Here is a 20,994-nt window from a genome sequence, read left to right as displayed (position 1 = left end):
CCATGCTAATGTTGCGCTACTCTGACTATAACATATTCCCCATCGTGCGCAGACAACATCCTCCCCTCCTGAGGCCTAGTGGCAAAAAATCTGTGAGAGTCAAGCTCATCCTACTCGGGCATCTCCATGATGCCAATATCTACCCCTCCACTGCCAATCTCAACTCTGAGCCATAACAGGACAAGTCTGCGTTGCCATGCGGTGGAGGTTTTAGTGATCCCCCATGTGTCAAACCCAAAGTGAATTGGATCATCCTTTGCCATGACCTTGCTCATCACAAAGTGGAGTGATATGCCCGCCAATTGGATTCCCGGATTCCCCAAACATACGAGGAGCTCATAACTCCCACTCCTCACAGGATGTCGCTGCGTAACATCGTTACCAGCTAGAACCCATTTGGCCCTCATCTCTGATCCTTGTATGTATTCCCTGGGTTGACCCCAAGTATAAGGAGTAGGTCTCATGCCTGTGAACCTGCCCTTTTCCTGCCAGACCACGCAGTGAAATCCGCTATCCCAACTCCTGATGATACACCTTGACACTGTTCAGAGTCTGGGTACCATCCTATAGACGAAGTCTACCATCCACCATCCCTCAAGTGTGAGCTTAGGGGTGGAATATATGCTACCTTAGCTATCAACCACTCCATCCCTAAGCCTATATCCAACAACTCGTGCACCTACCAAGGGTCTCAACTGAAGAGTCTCCTCCCGACTCATGGCATGCGGTGTCTCATCCAACTGTCTAGGGTGAGCCTCTCATACCCTGTTTCTTGAATGGAGAGTGTCAAGGGGAAACAACCAAACACTCTGTGACTGTAAGCAACATTGGAGGATGACGGGCAAGTATGTCCCAAATGGTATGATCAAAATTCTGCCGGAATGCCCAAGAGTGATCCTATAGACGACACTCTCTCCACCTCGGATTTGTTGATAACTCCCTCGAAGCCCTGCCTCCGTTAAGCATGGTGTCCCTAGATGCTCAACAATGTCCTCATCGATCCTAGGTGAGTTGCATCCAACGGTACACCTAATGCCCCTATCCATATGCCTCCTTGGAGGCAACGCCCCAAGAGCCCGCTGCGCCGCACCATGCGTCACTGCACACCACCAACCAACATTGCATTCCTCAAGATGCCATTGTATGCCGCAACCTGTCCCTGTACACCACTGGATACCCCCGACCTCGGTTATGCCATCCTGTATCGTCCTGTGTCCTGCTTGTGTCATTGCACCAGTCACTCTCCGCATGTACTCAATGCGATGTGAGGCACTCCCCCATGCATGTCCATGCCCATCTGCAGACCAATACTCCACGCTAGATGCTCCTACCCAACCCTGAATGAGATAGCCTAAAGCTGTGTCCTAATGCGTCGGCCCACATCTGACCATTATCATCACCTCCATCGTCGCATCATCATATGCTCCGGTGAATGGATCTTCACTCCAAATCCTCCCTGAGGGATCCGAGAAGTGAATCTCCCTATGTGTCAGCAGTGATGCTACCCCTGCGCCGCTCTTCTGCGTCCTCTTTGCCCCACACAAAAGTGAAGAATCCCCAACTCCATACAAGGCACCATCTGGTGGCCTGCTAATGCCACCTCTGACAAACTCCTGCCAGAGTGTGTTGATCACCCCGTGATCTGGTGTACAAACGTCGTACCAATTCAACCCAAGAAGCTTGTCCATAAAGTGGTTGGCCATTGGTGCTGACTGAAACTCCACTAGTGGAGGTGCATGCTTGACTGCTAGGTCAACTATATCCTCTAGGTCATAGTAGTCAACCGGTATATCTGGGAAACGATAGGTGGTCCCTCCCAGATGCCAATGCCAGTCGGGGCTTCCAGCATCCCCAATGCCTGGAAACTCCTATTGATCTCCACCTGGGTCCACTACCATCTCCATAGCCCACTCCTCCGAGTACTAACTCAAAATCTCTCGCCACCCAACCCTAAGAGAGGGATCGAATGCACGAACTCCTGCACATAGAACAACCCCAACATGCGGGTGCTACACCCTGTGCAACTCAGGTTGTCTCATCTCGCTATCCTGGTCAATACATAAAATCTGACTAGGTAGCTTTGTCTCTCTCTATCCAATGGGCCAAGGTAACCTATTAGTGCTGCCAAACCCGTCTATGTATGCCTGAAGAGGGCTGATTTCACGCTCCAACGTGCACTCTAGCTGCACCAGTAGGGAATCCAACGCTCCCCAACATGAGTCAATGTGGCTGTGGACTCAGCACAAACCGCTCTCATGCCCTCTAGCTCCTCGTTCTACTGTAGAATAGCCTCATGCACTAATGTGACCTTCCTTTTTATTGTTAGAAGGTTGGCCTGAAACTAGTGGAACTGTCGTGGGCATTTATCAACTATAAACTCAGTTACAACTCCAGATACCTCAGCAGCTGTTGGCATCTCGTCCATGGGTTGGATCCTCCTCAACAGATGGCTCTATGTGTGTAGGTTCTATCTTCTCCACCAAGGTGTCAACTGGGGCTATCAAAGAGGTCTCTAATAAAGGTGACTCTTGTGCCACACTAGGTATATTGATGTGCTCCTCACCATCCTATGGGCTCTCAACATCATGCTCAACCTCCTCGTTAGGCTCCTAATGTCTAAAGCTAGGTCTCCACCAGCAAAAGTGCTGCTTGGTCTCACCTTCTAACTGCCTTTGTCTTGCCTGCTCCTTTTCAGATCTGGTGCCCTGATCTGGTCGACTTTCCCCACATGATGTAGATGGTTTCACCCCCACGACCTGCTCACCTCTAACGTCTTTGTTGTAAGGGTGAGGATGGGTTTGGTTTGTCACCCTCCTCAACTAGGCCAACCACTCATCATCCCATTGAATTCTACCCCAGAATTTCTGCATACTGGATTTCCCTTGAGCCATGGGTTTATCTCCGGTTTCACCCGTCATTGTGCACTCATACCAAAAGCTTCCATGATCTTCTGGCTAGTTTCTCACAGCTGGGCCAAGATCATTCTATGATACCACTGTAAGGTTCCAAACTAGGGAAAATCGTGCTATGCAAAGTGAACAATAAAAATAACACCATAAAATTAAATCAGACCATTAGACCACAAAATTGGCAGCCAAACTGCGCTATCTACTCATTTTATTAAATGGGAAGAGTTGTACAACAAGGTGCTGGAATGTGTGCACTTGGGCTTGCTCTAGGCAAGCGAGCAAAAGCCCAAAATGAACAATGGAACACCCTCCTCAAATCTGGTAGTAATTCGACCCAAGCGCTGCATTGTTACTACCTAGAAAAGTGCTGCTCCTTGAAATGATCTATTGTTAGAGCCTTTGCTGTTGCTCAGAAAATTCTGGGAAATTAATCCCAGCCTCTACGCAAGAAACCCAGAATAACCCACGAAGGAATTGGGGCTTTTGGTCGAGCCTGCTGTCGCATCCTTGAAACACGTTCGGAGCATGAGCTATGAATCACCAAATCTAGAGGAATCAAGGATCCATATAGATAGGCATTGGATCCAAATGATGAATTCAAAATTTTGGCCCAAATTCCCCTTGGCTCCTCTAGTTGCTGGCTGAGTGGGACCCCTATTTGACTCGTCAAATCTGCCTAGAAAATTCTATAAAATTACAAGTGTGATCCTTGCCCAAAACCCAAAAAAACCTAGAAAGGGTTTCCCTTGGTTCCAACCTTCAAAAATTGACCCTTCACAATTTGACCCTCCTCCAATTTCGAATTCTGTTGCTGTGGCTGATCTTGTCAATCTCTGCTCTCCCAACTCCATCAATCCTCCTCAAATGGCCCTCCAAATAATCTCCCAACACCTCAACTCAAAACTCCCCTAGATGGTGCTGCCCCAAAGAGTCTCACTCCAATGACTGCGCAATCTCCACGCTGTTGTAAATGCCCCTGCTGCTGGTACTTGACTTACAATTGTTGTAACTCGTCTCCCTACTACTAATATGAATTGAGATGAAGAAGAACTCCCTCCTAGGGTTGGCATTCGAAGTCCACCGAAGCAAGGGTTGAGATCTTCGCTCGGAGACACTCGTGTGCTAAACAACACAGTAACCCGGCTAAGCAACTCGAGCAACTAAGATTGAGTTCAATATGTCAAAAGATAAGATGCTGAAATGAGGAGAGTTGCCTTTCTTTTATAGATTTTGTGGAGCACTTTTCCCTCTATTTTCCCTCCATCGTAAATCGAACTAGGGAATGTGTATTCTCCTAGTGTAGGTGGCCCCCACATACAAATTAACCACATCAAAATAACTTCTACTAAGTCTAGCCTCCTAATAAAATCGAATGGGCCCCATCACCTCCAAAATCGGCCCCAAAATGTAGAAATTAATCTTGTTCCAAAATAATTTAGGAAGGGACATTACACACTTTTTTGTACATATTTAATTGATTTTCATGTTAATTTGAGGATACCAAAATTATATTTTTATAGTAACCCTCACGATCTCTCTTTTTCTATAAAAAGGCACTTCATTTCACTCATTCCTCAACTTTCTCCAATAAGAAGACTTCCATACAGCAGTAGCAAACGTTTTACTTGTGGTTTGGAGCACTGGGAGCAAGCTTTGGTACATTTCCAGCAAGAGGATGGTTATGGACAGCAAGAAGAAGGTTTTGGGCATCCTTATATTTCGTGAGAAGATTTATAATTAGGCCTTCTAACAAACCAACACTATCCTGGAATAGTCTTTGTTGCCAAAATAATTCCACAGAACCTCGCTGCCACAGAATTAGGCCTTGTAACAGACCTACACTGCCCCAAAATAGTCCTTTGCTGCCCAAATAATGCCACAGAACCTCACTGCCACAGAATTAGGCCTTGTAATAGATCAACGGTATCCTAGAATAGTCCTTCGCTGCCCAGATAATGCCATAGAACCTCACTGCCACAGAATTATTCCCTCAGAAAACCCTTGTTGCCACAAATGGATGAATGATGCCTCAGAAATTATGCTAAATAGAGTAGAGTGAGGTGGATTGGCTATGGTGGAATCTTTCACCATCTAAACAAATCAAATCATTAAGAGCCTCAGCTCACAAATCAGAAAAAAACCACAATTCACAATGATCAAAATGAATTTCCTCTCTCCTTTTTATCGATTCCCTTTGGGCTCTTCCCTCCTAATCTTAATTTGAGTGGCCAACAGTTTCCCTCCATTTGCCCCAATTTTGGCTTTTATTGCAAGTTTCTCTCCATTTACCCCAAGTTATCTGATGTTACCAAAATAACATCAAATAATGGGTTTCCCTCTTTACAAATGACAATAGCCTATGGGGTTAATAGGCTACTACATCCTCCCTTGGGCAATTTAATTGCAAGAGGACATTACACAGAGCTAGGTTGGATGTAGTTGGCTAGAAGTATGTGTGTACAACAGAATTTCAGGTTCCTATCTTATAGAGCTTAAGCTATTTACTTAAGCATGTTTATGACTTTGATTGTTTTAGCTTTGTCATTGCATCTCTTGAACAAGAATTTTGTTTAAGAAAATATGCCTTTATATTTGATTTAAGAATTCCGCTTTGCATGACTTGGAATCTAGTCAATTCATTTATCGACAAAGGTAATACTTAGTATCAGTGACTGCATGGTTTTGTATATTCATAATTTTAAGGCCCAGCATAATAAACATTCATAAAGCTTTGTTCTTCCTTTTTTTGATGGATTTAGGTTAATTCCCTTGTAGGTAGATCTGCCTTTTAAATGTTAAGGATTGGTCCTTACTCAAGTTCTTTTGGTCATGCACATTTGTAGAGATTAAGGATGTGAAAGGTATAGTTCCTTAGTTGGTACATTACCATGTATATATGAGATTCTTTATAACTTTCCACCCAAAAGAATGAATCCATGCACATGCCATTGGAACCCATTGACATTCTCTATAGAGGAAAAATATTACTTCATGTGAAAGTAGATTAGGATCTCAAGTTTATATATATAGTGCTTACGGTTCTGTAGTAGTTTTTTGGTTGTTTTATTTTGATTTCTTTTTTCATTAGTGGACTGCATGGTTTCTAAAGAACTTATCATTTTATTCTATATAATTATGGAAATGCAAACCTTGTTCATTTGCTTTCTTGAAAACAGGGTTTGGTTACGGAAGCACGGAATGACATTGATGTTGATGTTGCACCTTTTGCTAGAAAAGTTGAGGAACTAGGTTCTCAAGATTTAAGAGAAGGTTCCAATCTTGCTGAAGTGGTATATCATTCTATTCTTTTCCTTCGAAATATAGTTCAGTTTATGTGTGTGAATGATTTTATTAATCGTAATTAATTTCTGAAACGTTCAAGTTTTATGCTAGTTCAAGTAGTTTGAAGTAATTTTATCTACGATTATGACATGAACAATTAATTGAGTACAGTGATTGAAATTTTACTAGTCTTTTTTATTTATTTGTGAAAAATATATTCCTCCAAACATTATCCAAACAATTTCCACCTTATAATTATAGAAATTGTCTTTGATGTTGAGTTTGATGCCTAGCCTCTTTGTCACATGAATATTTCCAATTTCACATTCTCTCCATAGATTTGGGTCCTTAGGTGCTCAGCCTCAAATTATGAGGAATACTCATATCTGACACTATGTTCTTCGAAGTGGATTTCTTCTTTACGTCTAATTTAATTATCAAAGTGAGACATGTTTTTTTCATTATACCAGCAACACTTCACCAAGTTATGGTGGTATGGGCTTATGCGCTTATCTCCTTGACCTTACCTTATGCACTTATTTCCTTGGCTTTATTAGTGTAACGACCCCGCTAAATTGATCCATTATATAAGGTTTTAAACTTTATAATAAAACAGATGTGATGAAATGTAAGCAATAAATATGTTAAGTTTATAAATACAATTTAAATTTATAAACATATATAAGTTAAAATTTTATAAAATATATAATTAAACTTTATAATATATATATATTAAATTTAAAAAGTATATATATGGAATTTTATAATATAAATTTTATAAAGTATATAAATAGAACTTTATAATATAAATTTTATAAAGTAAATAAATGGAACTTTATGAATTATATGTAAATCATATGCTGGACTTATGAAAATATATATATGCGATAGCCTACCTCAAACTCATTACCTAAAACTCATTACTGAAACCATTAAAGAGGGGCGCGTCCAAACCAACTGGAAATTGATTGCAGAGCGCACCTTGTCTGAAAATATCGGAGAGTTAATATGCATGGGGGGCGTGTCAAGTCGCAGGAAGGCGGTGGCTGCAGGCAGGAGGGCGGCCACCGCCAGGCCCGTAAATAAATAGCAGAGGCCTGAACCGAGAGAGGGGGGGAAACAGAGAGGAGCAGAAAGAACCAGGAGCAGAAATTCACCAGGAGAAAACCAGGAGGAAGTTGATTATCCAGTGGAAGAGCTTTAAGCTGTTTGAGGTTCTGGGCACGGAGGGACAGAGAGCTTCTGTTCAGCAGCTTTCTGGATTGAGCAGCTAGGTTTGCTCAATCTGGCTGGGTGGTATTGGTCTCTCGAAGACTGGATCAAAATAGCCACGACATCACCAGCAGCAGATTCATCAGCAGTAGCAGGATCAGTAGCAGTTAAGGTAAGTACCAATTTAATGTTTCAGGCTTCTGTATTTCAGGTTTTAGTTACTGTGAGTGAATGTTCATTACAATTAGTTACTGAAATAAGAAGATATGTAACTATGTTATAAAAGAAGCAACACTTCATCAACAGAGTTGTGGTTTGACTGCTCATTTCCTTGGTAATTATGTTGCTGATCTCCCTAGCACTAATAGTTACCAAAGTCATGGCATTAAATTGAGTAATTGTTAACCTCTAATTTTGCCCCTTGCAATTTTAGAGGGATAATGACCAACACACTTCATTAGGTTGGAGGTTTAGAGACATATTCAAATACAACTTTGCCTGGGTTGGGGCTTCGTTCCCAGGGATATTGGTTGTGGTATAGATTCAATGAAGTTCCTTTAATCAGATTCAGTTGTTGCACATATTTTCACCAGATTGGAGAGAGTTGATATTTTTATAATTTCTCCTACCTTTTAAGAGATAGTGTTGAGAGGCTTGCATGGTAGTTGTAATATCCCCAATTTTGATTTTCCGCATTAGAGACGATTTTTGGAAGAGGAGCAATTCCGGCATTGGAATTTAGGAGGAAAAAGGGAAATCACAGCTTTAGTGGAGAGTGGGGACCACAAGGAGAGAAATTCGACCCAAGTGGCAATTCGCACTAGTGAGAAGAGAGAGAGAAAGGAAGGGGTGCGAATTAGTGGAAGGTGGGGACCACCAAGGGAGAGAGGGCCAACAATTATAAATAGAGCTTGGGGGCCTCCATTTGGCATCTTTGATCATTTTTACAAATCAACTCTAGTTCTCTTGAGCTGCTTAGCCAAGACAACCCGTGCTGTTTAGCACAAGGAATTCCCAAGCGGGAATTCCAGCCTCTCTTTCAGTGGACTTCGAGTGCCACCCTAAGGAGGAATTTCTGAACTCAGTGGGAGGTAAATTTGCTGGAGATTGTGGTACCTTTCAGCCCATTTCTCAGCCAGTTCGATTTCCAAGGAGGACGCAGGGATCAAAATCGTACCACTGAGTTGGGGCAGAGAAAAGGGGTATTTTGGCCTGAGAATTTAGCAAAAATTTCCCTCAGGTTGGACTAGCATTTGTGGAGATTTTCAGGGTTGGAAGTTGCAACTTTTGTGAGAGCCAAATATGCCACTCTAGGGCCTGCGCAATAGTGACACTAGGTAAAATTCGTGGGGCTGAATACTTCATGCTTGTGCGGGTTTTTGGGAAGGAAATCCACTCACCTCTTTGAAGGTAATTTCCAGGGCAGTTCTACAGTAGATTGAAGAGAACCAAGTGCCAAATCTAGCAGCTGAAGTGTGGGGGGACGCAGTTTTTGCTAGGAAGGGCATAGCACCAAAAATTGGGTAATTCCAGGAGGTCGGAGTCAACCCAATTCCTTTATGGATTTTTCTGGGTTTTTGGTGGAGAGCTCAAGATTAATTTGGCGGAATTTTCTGAGCACTTTTGGAGGCTCAAACAAGGGTTTCTTCCAGCCAGTAGTTGCAAAATTTCCAGGGCCAACACAAAACATTGAGGAGAAGCCTTTCCTCTACATCTGGGTAGCATCTTTCTCACCTGGGATTGTTTAGCTTGCTTTGGCAAGCCTAGGTGCACACATTTCATGCATTGTACTCTTCTCCATATATAATAAAATCGCTGAATTTTGGTGTAGTTGCGGTGTAAATTGTGGGTGTTTGATTGATGTTTAAATATTTTGGTGTTGTATGGTATTTAATTTGTTTATCATTGTTATTTCCTTTTGGAACATTACACTGTTATCAAAGCCATAATCTTGGCTCAGCTTGTGGGAAATCCTTCATTCTAAGACAAGATCGGAACAAAAAAAAATTTCATGGGATCCAAAGAAAGGCTAAAATCAAACAACATGGCAGTAACCTTGAATGAGGTGATTAGGATGCAACAAATGATGATTGATGTGGGAAGCAGGAAGCAACTCATTCATACAACAATTAGGAATCTGGACCATTCTCAATTATACAACAAATCCATTGTGCCCAAAATTGTGGATAATTCATCAAGATGGCAAGACATGATTGCAACTGATGTGGAGTTATTGGAAGCAAATTGGAGGGCATATTAATCATTGGGACATGGCGTTCAAGCATCCCTCTCTTTTTGGGAGTTCTGTGAAATAAGAGATATTCACAAATCAATGGGAATTCAGTGGAATTATGCAGGGATGATGAAGAGGATTAAAGCAGAAGATGAAAGAATAGTTGAAGGGGCCATGGTTAGCAAGGAGACAATTGAGCATACACTTGTTGGTGAGATGCCATCTGTTGTTGAGGTATCCATTGATGAGGTATCTGAGGTTGTGGTCAAGTTCTCAGGTGATAGCAACGCACCACAGGTTGATGAGGTGCCAGGAGACATCTCCACCATTGTTGAGGAGTCGATAGGTACGGAGGCATCCAGATATATGACTAAGTTTCTAGATGGCAGTCACCTGCAGCTGACTAGTGAGCATGTCTTGTGTGTTGTGTTGTCTATGGAGGAGCAGTTGGAGACTCATGTTGAATGCATGATGGAGGAGGATGTGCAACCCTCCTTTGGGCTAGCCATTGATGAGGGGCAACATAGAGGCCACACGTTGGTATTTCAGCACAGTTCGCTTCAGAGGCACACTGACAGGATCTACAATGTTATTAGCCCACCCTTATGCATTGGATTAGGGGAGGCAAAGTTGTCTAGACATACCCGAAGGGATGGCTAGATTAGTAGGACTGAGCCACATGAGCTGAGCATGAGACCGCATCAGCTTGCAGGGCTTGTTCCTTCCATAGGGGATTGTACATTCGATCTCTCATTTGGGATGGGATGGCGAGAGGCACTGAGCTGGTACTCGATGGAGCAGGCTAGGCGGTTGGATACATCCATGGCCACATTTCAGCAGAGGCCATCGAATACCAGAGGGACATGAGGGCTAGATATTTGTTGGGATCCAGGTGGGATTTCCAATCACATCATATAACCGACAGGTGATGGTAGTAGCTGTGTGATGGATCTGATGTTTGGGCACACATACATTTTCAGATCTCCATTAGAGCCCTAGAAAACACTAGCGACAGGATGGTTCAACAGGGGAGAAGACAATTTCATGAGTTGTCTTGGCATATTGATGGTGCGTGGAGTCATAGGGTGATTAACCAACTTTGGCAGGAGCTGGTAGGAGGAGGTGGCATTGGCAGGCCACCAGATAGGGCATTACATGGAGATGGTTCTCTCTCATTGGTATATTAGACACAAGAGCTACTGAGGATAGGCACAGTAGTGTCATCCCCGTTGGCATGTAAGGAGTCAGGCCGCTCATGTCTTTCAGGGCAGATGGGGAGATGTAGCCCACATCATGGAGAGTTTACTAGTAGAGTGGTGGATGCTTTGGCACATCTAGGATACCGTATGTTACAAGGTGGTACGACAGTGGGTAGTAGTACTCAAGACTGAATAGAGTTATGTTGTAGGGTCTAGTAGTATGTGGAGGGATGTAGATTGATGCGTACAAACCCAATTTTAGGCCATAGCATGCAGTGGTGTGCAAGGCTATGCAGCGAGGAGCAATGGCTTGCAGAGGAGCATGGAGATGCATGGTGGTGTGTTGTAGCATGTCGATTTACACTGTGGAGTAGGGGTGATTCACATTACATTGAGTACCCATGGGGAGTGTCAGGTATAGTGACACAGGTAGGACACGAGGTGATATAGGATGGGACAAAGTAGCAAGGGTTATCTAGTGGTGTATAGCAGTGTTGATAATATCGGTATCGGGAAAATATCGGCGAGGGTCTAGAAAATATCTTATCGGCCATATCGGCGAAAATATCGGCAAAATATCGGCAAATATCGGCAAGCATAAAAAATATTTTTTTCAAATTTTTAAATATAGCCGATATTTTCAAAATATCGCGATATTTTGCCGATATTTTCCGATATTTGCCGATATTTTGAAAATATCGCGATATTATCAAAACAGAAAATATCGCGATATTTTCTTGGCGATATATCGTTTTGCCGAAAATATCGCGATATTTTCGAATATCGCCGATATATCGCCGATATTATCAACAGTGGTGTATAGTGGTATGCTGTGATGTACAGTGACATGTCGAGGAGTAAAAAGATGCTCGGTGGTATGTAGAGGGGTATGGTGTTGCACAATAGGATCTTGGAGTGTTGCCTCCATGGAGACTTATGGATAGAGGCACTGGGCATACCTTTGGGTGTAGTTCACCTAGGATCGACACGGATGCAGATGAACGATACTTGATGGTATCCATGGGGACTTACATGCCTATCCCTCTTCTACATCACTTACAAGCACAAATGATTTGGCTGTTGTGCCTTGACACTCTGGGCACAAGCAACAGGGGCTGGGAGCTCACCTGAGATATGTAGAGGGGGACTCAACGCACTAGGGGAGAGACTCGTCAGTGATGGCATTGGGTCAAGGCACGAGTTGGTAGGTATAGGTTTGGGGAGTGCATGGGTTGCTGCAGCAGTAGCGTATGTTTCACCCTTGAGTTCACACTTAAGGGGATACATGACACATTTCGGGCGAGGCACTCAGAGGTGTCATGGGAACATATACAGCAAGTGGATGACCTCTCTTGTGGGTGGATGTTTAGGCTCCAGGCAATATCGAGTTGTGCTTTCAGGAGGCAGGATCACAGGTTTCACGATGTGATATGGCAGGCGTAGGGAAGTTTTGAGTACACCAAGTTGATTCATGATATGTGAAGTCTATATATTGATTACATGCAGGGAGCAAAGATGTGGAACAAGAGGGTTCCAACAGTCATCAGGACTATGTCGCAGTGGATCTGGTTATGGGGTCTGGGGATTTAGTTGGCTAACAGGTCACTCTATTTTGTGATAAGCAGGGTCATGGCAGAGGGTGATCTAGCTCACTTTGGGGTTGACTCATGGGGGATTGCTGAGGCCTCCATTGTATGGTGAGGTAGGTTTTTCTAGTTGTTGCTCAGGATTGGGATTAGCGATGGATGGGTAGATATTGACATCATAGAGATACCTGGGCATGATGAGCTTGATCTTCGTCGATATTTTGCCACCAGGTTTCAGGGGAGGAGGATACAGTGTGCCCACGATGGGCAACCCATTAAAGCCAGAGTGGCGCAACGACAACATGGTGGCACCCTTCTGAGGCTAGCATGGGACTTGGGCATCGCAGTACTGGACAACTCAACGACCTTGAGGGATGAGTTGGCTACCATAGGGGGAGATCATTCAGATCTTCCATTGGGATTTTGTGACTCGCTGATGGCATGGGGGACTTCATTAGCATGGCAGGTTGGTCAGCAGGAGGATATCAGGGGAAGCCCATGCGGGAGAGATTTCATCCCCACGGGGATTGGATTGTATCTTCAGGAGTTTACTCTTGGAGTGCAGGAGGTGGACTACTCGACAGGGCAGTTTCATGAGGAGTCAGACAAATCCATACTCATAATGCTTTACTTATTGATAGTATGCAGAGGGCTTCTGGTACCTATTCCTTGCTGGACAATGAGCGGAGCAAGGGGTGCTTCACAATGATCAAGATGGCTTGGGATCCGGGTATCGAGGGATTCCTTCATGACCAGATAGTGCAGAGATCGGGGATGACTTAGTGGCACATTTGGGAGTCTAGTATTATTGATGGTGGTAGTGGTGATCAACAGTCAGAGGGGGCACTTGTTTAGGCATTACTTGAGGACAAGCAATTTTTGGTGGGGAGGACTGTAATGTCCCCAATTTTGATTTTCCGCATTAGAGACGATTTTTGGAAGAGGAGGCAATTCCAACATTGGAACTTAGGAGGAAAAAGGGAAATCGTAGCTTTAGTTGAGATTGGGGACCACAAGGAGAGAAATTCAACCCATGTGACAATTCGCACTAGTGAGAAGAGAGAGAGAAAGGAAGGGGTGTGAATGAGTGGAAGGTGGGGACCACCAAGGGAGAGAGGGCCAACAATTATAAATAAAGCTTGGGGGCCTCTATTTGGCATCTTTGATAATTTTTACAAATCAACTCTAGTTCTCTTGAGCAACTTAGCCAAGACAACCCAGTTGGTTTAGCACAAGGAATTCCCAAGCAGGAATTCTAGCCTCTCTTTCGATGGCCTTCGAGTGCCACCCTAAGGAGGAATTTCTGAACTCAGTGGGAGGTAAACCATAAATTTGCTAGAGATTGTGGTACCTTTCAGCCCATTTCTCAACTAGTTCAATTTCCAGGGAGGATGTAGGGATCAAAATTGTACCACTGAGTTGGAGTAGAGAAAAGGGTATTTTGACCTGAGAATATAGCAGAAACTTCCCTCAGGTTGGACTAGCATTTGTAGAGATTTTTTGGGCTAGAAGTTTCATCTTTTGTGAGAGCCAAATACGCCACTCTAGGACTTGCGCAGTAGTGACACTGGATAAAATTCGTGGGGTTGAATACTTAATGCTTGTGCGGATTTTTGGGAAGGAAATCGACTCTCCTCTCCAAAGGTAATTTCCAAGGCAGTTCTATAGCAGATTGAGGAGAACCAAGTGCCAAATCTAGCAACTCAAGTGTGGGGGACAGTTTTTGCCAGTAAGGGAGTAGCACCAAAAATTGGGTAATTCTAGGAGGTTGGAATTGGCCCAATTCCTTTCTGGGTTTTTTTGGGTTTTTGGTAGAGAGCTCAAGATTAATTTGGCGGAATTTTCTGAGCACTTTTGGAGGCTCAAACAAGGGGTTTCTTCCAGCCAATAGTTGTAGAATATCCAGCGCCAACACAAAACATTGAGGAGAAACCTTTCCTTTGCATCTGGGTAGCATCTTTCTCACGTAGGTTTGTTTAGCTTGCTTTAGCAAGGCCATGTGCACACATTTCATGCATTTTACCATTCTCCATATATAATAAAATGTCTAAATTTTGGTGTAGTTCCAATGTAAATTGTGGGTGTTTGATTGTTGTTTAAATATTTCGGTGTTGTATGGTATTTGTCTTTGTTTATCATTGTTATTTCGTTTTTGGAACATTACTCTAGTGTTGATTGCATATTCACAATCATTATCAGCTCGGAATTCCAGTGAGACTTCTTTGGATTACATGCATGACCCTTGTAGTGATGGTTTTAGTATAAAGTCTCACATGTCAATTATGATGATATATTTGTGATCCTTGTGAGCTCATGATTCTGATGAGCTACCTTCAGGTGACATGTAAGACATGTCTATTTTGGTATGTTTTGCATGTAAGATTTGGCTTTGTATTTGGACTCCCAATTGAAAACTGAGTCCAATGAGGATGATTTCATCAATATGTGGGTTACTTCTACTTTTAGCTATTTTTGCATGGTAGTTTTGACCAGTGTTTTTAAAATCGGAACCGGTGACCGGACCGGTCCACCTAATGAACCGGTTTACCGACTGGAACTGGTCTAACCGGGACTGGTTTGGTCTAAACGAACCGGTTTTTAAAAAATACATTAAATAATTAATTTTTAATGAAACAAAACTATTTTTAAGATGTAAAACCATGATTCCAAGCCAATAGAGACAAAATATGCAAAGTTTGCTCATTTATATACCATGCAAAGGTGAATATATCAAAATGGCACCGAGTGCAATACATATCATCGACAAAATAGCAAAATACATAAGAAATGAGGCTCTAAATGGCCTATAAAGTCCAAAAACAATGCTGCAAGCTATGAGGCCATTGGCCTACTACAAGTCTACAGTGTACACATGATCAATCATCAAGTCCATCACCACTACTAGACACAGGATCATCATCAGGAGCTACATAGACATCATCTGGTTCAGAGTCTGAGGATGCCTCAGCCTGATCTGCAACATCAGTATCAATGCCACCAATGACAATAGAAGTGGACCTAATGGAAGCACGAGTTTGTCGACCTGCACGACTAGTGCCTTCCATTGGTTCCTTGCCTTTCCTTGATGCCGCTACTGATCCTGGTTCTGATGCCGCCACATAATCTGCCTCATCCCCCGCTAAAGCCATGTCGATATCAAAATCAGCCTCAAACACAGGATCTTCAGTCTCCTCCACCCATTCTGATGTTGGATCAATATTTTCCAACACAATGGGATCTAGATCAGGTGATTTGCTCATCATTTGGTTCCTCCTCAGTCGAAGGTTGTATTGCACAAAAACAAGATCATTTAACCATTTTTGTTCCAAACGGTTTCTCTTCTTCGTGTGTATGCGCTCAAAAACAGACCAATTGCGCTCACAACCTGAAGCACTGCAAGTTTGACTGAGGACTCTAATTGCAAACCTTTGCAATTGAGGACACTGGCCACCAAATGACTCCCACCAATGTGCTGCAAAGAAAAAGACAATAATTAGTAACTTAGTTTATAATTTGAATTGTAAAGAATGTAAACAATTTTAACTTGAAATGAAAAACAAAATGGAAATTGGAATTGCTTACCTGGTTGGTCCACATCTCTTGCCATCTTTGCCAAGTTTTTGCCAAAAGTACCACTTGCCATATTGAAAATAGTAAGCTGTCTATGTATTTCCAATTGGTCTACATGGTTAGGGACCATGCGCTCCAAGCAATCAATCAATCCAGCTCTGACCTCCCCATCATGCTGATCTCCTAGCCGATTTTTATAGTGATACCTTGGGTTCAAAAAATACCCGGCTGCATGTATAGGACGATGGAGTTTATTGTTCCATCTGTTATCAATGATCTCCCATATACGGCCATATTTAGCTAACCTGTCCTTGTAAGCTGCCCGTATCTGCTCCTTTGCCTGATCCATAGCTTCATAAATGTAGCCCATGGCCAATCTTTCCCCATCCACCAACCTTAGCACCTTAACAAGGGGCTCGGTAATTTTCACAAGCTCTACAGACCTTTTCCAAAAATAAGTGTCTAACACTTTCTTTTTGGTGTCTTTTCCATTTGGTCTACGAGCCCACCGAGATTCAGACCATTCTTCAGAGGAAAACATTTTCTGCAAGTTTTTATGTTGACCATTGAGACATTGCAACGTGAGGAAGTGAGTTGCAAATCTCGTAATTGCAGGCCTAACAAGCTCTTTGCCTCCAGTGTGTTTCCTCATTAGGCTCAATACCCATGAGTGGTTGTAAATGTATTTTGTAATGCACTTGGCATGCTCTACAGTGTTTTTTACCCACTCCACTTTGCCTATATCCTCAAGCATGAGGTCTATGCAATGTGCAGCACATGGAGTCCAAAATATGGTCTTATATTTGGCCTCAAGCATCTTTCCAGCAAGAACATAGTTTGAGGCATTATCAGTGATGACCTGCACAACATGCTGCTCCCCAACTTCCTGAATAATGTTATCCAAAAGCTCAAATAGAAGGCTTGCATCCTTTACCCTATCAGATGCATCAACTGATTTCAAAAACATGGTTCCTTGAGGGCAAGAAACAAGGAAATTAATGATAGTGCGGTTCTTTCCATCGGTCCATCCATCTGACATAATGGAACAACCTGTTTTGAGCCATGACTCTTTAAACTCAACCAAATACTCATCAATGGAAGATATCTCTTTTTGCAAAAGAGCTCCCCTCAAGTCATGCATACTAGGGCCTTTGAAGCCCTTTCCTGCAGCTATAACAGAGTCCCACATAGCTTGGTAATAAGGTGAGCGAGCAACATTAAATGGGATATCTGAATCATACCACCATCGAGCAATGTATTGGTGAGAAGTTTCTTTGCATTGTTTTTTCCAATGTTGATCCAAAGTGGGTTGAGAACTTGGCTGGGAGGAAGTGGGATTAGATTTAGAAGAGGCAATGTTGGCAGAAGATGAAAAATAACTTTGGATGTTTGCTCTCTTTGTTCCTTTTGATGGTTGGCCAACTCCAACAGAAGGATGAACATAGTGAAAGGGGTCATTGGTGGAAGGGATAGAAGTGGAGTCTTGAATCTCATAATCATCATACCCACTCTCTTTCATGGCTTCTGTTAATTCCCTCTTCCTTGCAATTTCATCTTGGATGGCCTTCTCCCTAGCCTTATCCTCATAAAATTTTTCAAGCTTGGCAATGTATTCTGCCCTAATAGGGCCTAACAGTTCTTTTGGTGCCTCACATGGCTTTACTTGGCCTCTTACCCCAGCCAAGTGTTGTTTCAACCTAAGAATACCCCCACCTCCAATAGATTTATGGCATAATTTGCATATCATTTTTCCATCAATTACATCACAATGAACCCATGCACTGTCCTTTCCTTTTGGAGCCATGTTTGCTTGAAATAATAACAATTTGCAAAGAAATCTGCCATTTAAAAAAAAGTTGCAGCTAAGCAAAATGGAAAACCAAAGATAAATGTAGAAAAACAAATGCACATGCAAGGCTCAAGCTACAAAATTTGATAGCATAGAGCTAGAGAGTTTATAGCATACATGATAGATCATAGAAGTGAGAAGTTTATAAGTATAACACATTAAAAAAAAATTCATGGACAACAGACTCAAATGAGGAATTATCAAGTGCAAATCCTTACCTGGAAATGCAAACTAGCTCCCTTAGCCTCCTCTTGAAGATGGCAACTCCACTGACAGCTACACACTATCTCCAAAATAGCTCCAACTCCAACTCCAAGATGACTACTTTAGCAAAAACTCCACACTCTCCAAGCTCACAAACAAACTCACAAACACTCCAAATCAGTTGTGTGAGACAAATGAGAGTGAGAGGGGTCTCTTATAGCAAGTGTGAGGGTGTTTTTGGAGGGAAAATACCTTTCCCTCACCCCCAAAACCCCTAAACCACAAAACCGCTGCGCTTTTTGTCATTAATCGGTGGGCTGTCCATAAACCGGCCGGTTTAGGACGGAACTGGCCGGTTTGCTACAAACCGGCCGGTTCCGCCCTAAACCGGCCGGTTTTGACCGGTTAGGGCCAGATTTCGGGCACAGGAGGTAGCTAACCGGGTTTTTTAGGCCGGTTCGGACCGGCCAGGCCTCTAACCGGCCGGTTAGACCGGTTACCGGTTTTTGTGGCCGGTTTTTAAAACTATGGTTTTGACCACGTATTTGAACTCCCCAGGGATATTTGAGTTTGATGAGTATGACATTGGGGGCATGCAAACAACTTACTATTTCTAGTAGTGGCCTTGCATTAGTGACACATGGTAGCATATGGGATGGACAAGTGGCAAGATTTGGATGCTTAAGTGACAAAACACTGATGTGGCAAAGCACATGGGTTAACAAGGATCTATGGAGTTTTTAGAGGTCACCTGCATGCACAAGAGTGTGAGGTGGCACTAGGATGAGTCAAATTGGAGTTAGTCATATTTGATTGAGGTATCATTGAAGTGAATTGGAGAGAGAGGAACGCCACATCAGTTTATCTCCTTGTCCTCATAATTAATGAACAAAATTTTCCCTTGACTATTGCATGTGGTCACTTCACCCCCCGTGAGTTCAGTCTAGCACAAGCCATCGTGCATGAATTACTAGTGCACACTAGTATTACTCCCTCAATTTTCTCTACTCCAATCATGATCTCTTCCCTTATATAGTGCGTAGGCATCTTCCATCAACTAATCCCCCCTAATTTTACTTCCCTTTCTCTAGTTTTCTTCTCTTACATTTAGGTGTATGTCCATCTTCATTTTTTTCCTCAGTCCACTCAAACATTGCTCCCTTTGCCATATGTGCACTATTATTCCCTCTTTACTCAACTTAGATTACACCTCACCAAAGTGACCTCATAATTAGCTAGTGTGCATTTATTTTATCCTCTGCCTCGTCATCGCTTAATATTATACTTGGAGACACCTCACTCATAATGTCATAGAGTCATGTCAGTTACACTCTATCATTAGCCACCTCACCATGCCTTTCTCCGCATTTGTTGCAGTTGGATGGCAAGTGGAGTCAACTCGACTCCTCAATGCACATGGACCTCCAATGCATGAGAAATTTGACCTCTTCTCCTCACTAATGTGCATGGGTTGAGGATTCATTATATACAGGTGGTCAAGACATGCTCAGGATTGGAGATCTTCTTTGGCACCAATTCATGCTTTCTTTCTCCTTCTATGTTATACTTTCTACTCTATTATGCACGAACATCATTGGTTTTATTTCAATACTAGTCTTCATAGTGCAACTAGCCTCCTGGATTTTGTAAAATAAAGCTTGGTTTTGCTTTATTTAGTCACTCTAGGTTTGTCGATATTTCGTTGGTTTCTTGCGCAATATTATAATAACTTATGAGCCATTTCTTTAGTTAAAAGTCAACCACTTAAAGCGCTTTCTCTCTATTTTATTTTTTTCATTTTAAAGCTAACACTGGAAATAACTCCACTGTTGAATTTTCTACAAGATGTACAATAGAATACAATTTTTGCAACATAATTACTTCCTAATGATTTCCAATTGTATTTCTATGCTATTGCTATCATTGAATAATTTCACTTTAGAAATTGTCAACATTAAATGCGACAAAAACATTAAAGATCATAGAAAGATAGCCATGCACAATAGAGACAACAAATTTTACCCTGGAAAACCCAACCTAGTGAGAAAACCCATCAACTTTTCTTAAAGAGAAATTATTCTTCAGCAAGGTTTACAATCAACAATTTGTCTTGAAATTTGTGCCAATTTCCAAGTCAAAATACTAGTCAAACATGGTCAAACTTCAGCCTTGGGCATGTTCCTTTAGCCCACTGTCCTTTGTTGTTGCTGCTGTCCCTTGCAACTATCCTTGTATACTTTGTTGTCAGCTTTTTCCTTGCCCGTGATAGGCCCTAACGAACTTCTTTTTGCCATTGGTCTGCCCCTTAAACCATGGCCACCTTTATCATTTGACAACAAATTGTTTAGGTTTATCCACAACCCATTTTCTTGTTTTGAGGTGCAGTCAACATCCAATAGGTGTCAACCTATCCTCTTCAATATTTGCGGTAGGCCTTGCTGCCTATTGAAATTTGGGTAGCTTGGAAGGTATCTCTAAGTGGAGAAAACCCACAAAAAAGAGCTTGTGGGGAAAGTACCCAAGTTTGGGGTTTTCACCCAAATGAGTGGGTTGGGAACCCAAGATAATGAATTTATATTTTAAATTTATGTTAAGAGGTTGAGTGGGCAACACCTTAATGGACCAAGGGGTACCCTAAGTAACCTATGGACAAATATAAATAGCCAAAGGATAGGCTAGTCATAATTGTGAAAGGACATACACTTGTGTGAGCAAGAGAGTCCAAGGAGGTCACCGATCCTAGAGAGAAGCTGCAACTCAAGAAGGAAAAGAGAAATCTGTCCAACAAGAGGTCAAAGTCTATTTGAGGTTCTGTGGAGGGCTATTCTTTGAGGGTTGAGGTGGAAAAGGCTAGATGTAGCCTGATCTAGGGCATCCAAGGTCTATTTAGGGCTACTTGAGTGTCAGGTCCAGAGTAACCCAATGAATGTAATTCTGTATTTCATTAAGA

At 42.5% G+C, this 20,994-nt stretch overlaps 1 protein-coding gene across 1 annotated transcript in view; it reads left to right on the top strand.

Moving 5' to 3' along the window:
• The window catches only part of LOC149239239 (NAD-dependent malic enzyme, mitochondrial-like), a 458,929-nt gene that overhangs the window by 307,414 nt on the left and 130,521 nt on the right, over nt 1-20,994 (top strand). The window contains exon 11 of the mRNA XM_089373356.1: nt 6,086-6,199. Coding sequence (XP_089229482.1) covers nt 6,086-6,199 — 114 coding nt within the window. The remainder of the gene's footprint in view (nt 1-6,085; nt 6,200-20,994) is intronic.

The sequence above is a fragment of the Pinus tabuliformis genome, chromosome 8 (assembly GCF_031772625.1).
Source record: "Pinus tabuliformis cultivar Carrire ecotype Pingquan chromosome 8, CPIR1, whole genome shotgun sequence".
Lineage (NCBI taxonomy): Eukaryota > Viridiplantae > Streptophyta > Pinopsida > Pinales > Pinaceae > Pinus > Pinus tabuliformis.
The sequence above is the reverse complement of the archived record's forward strand: the minus strand, read 5'-3'. Positions and strand labels throughout refer to the sequence as shown.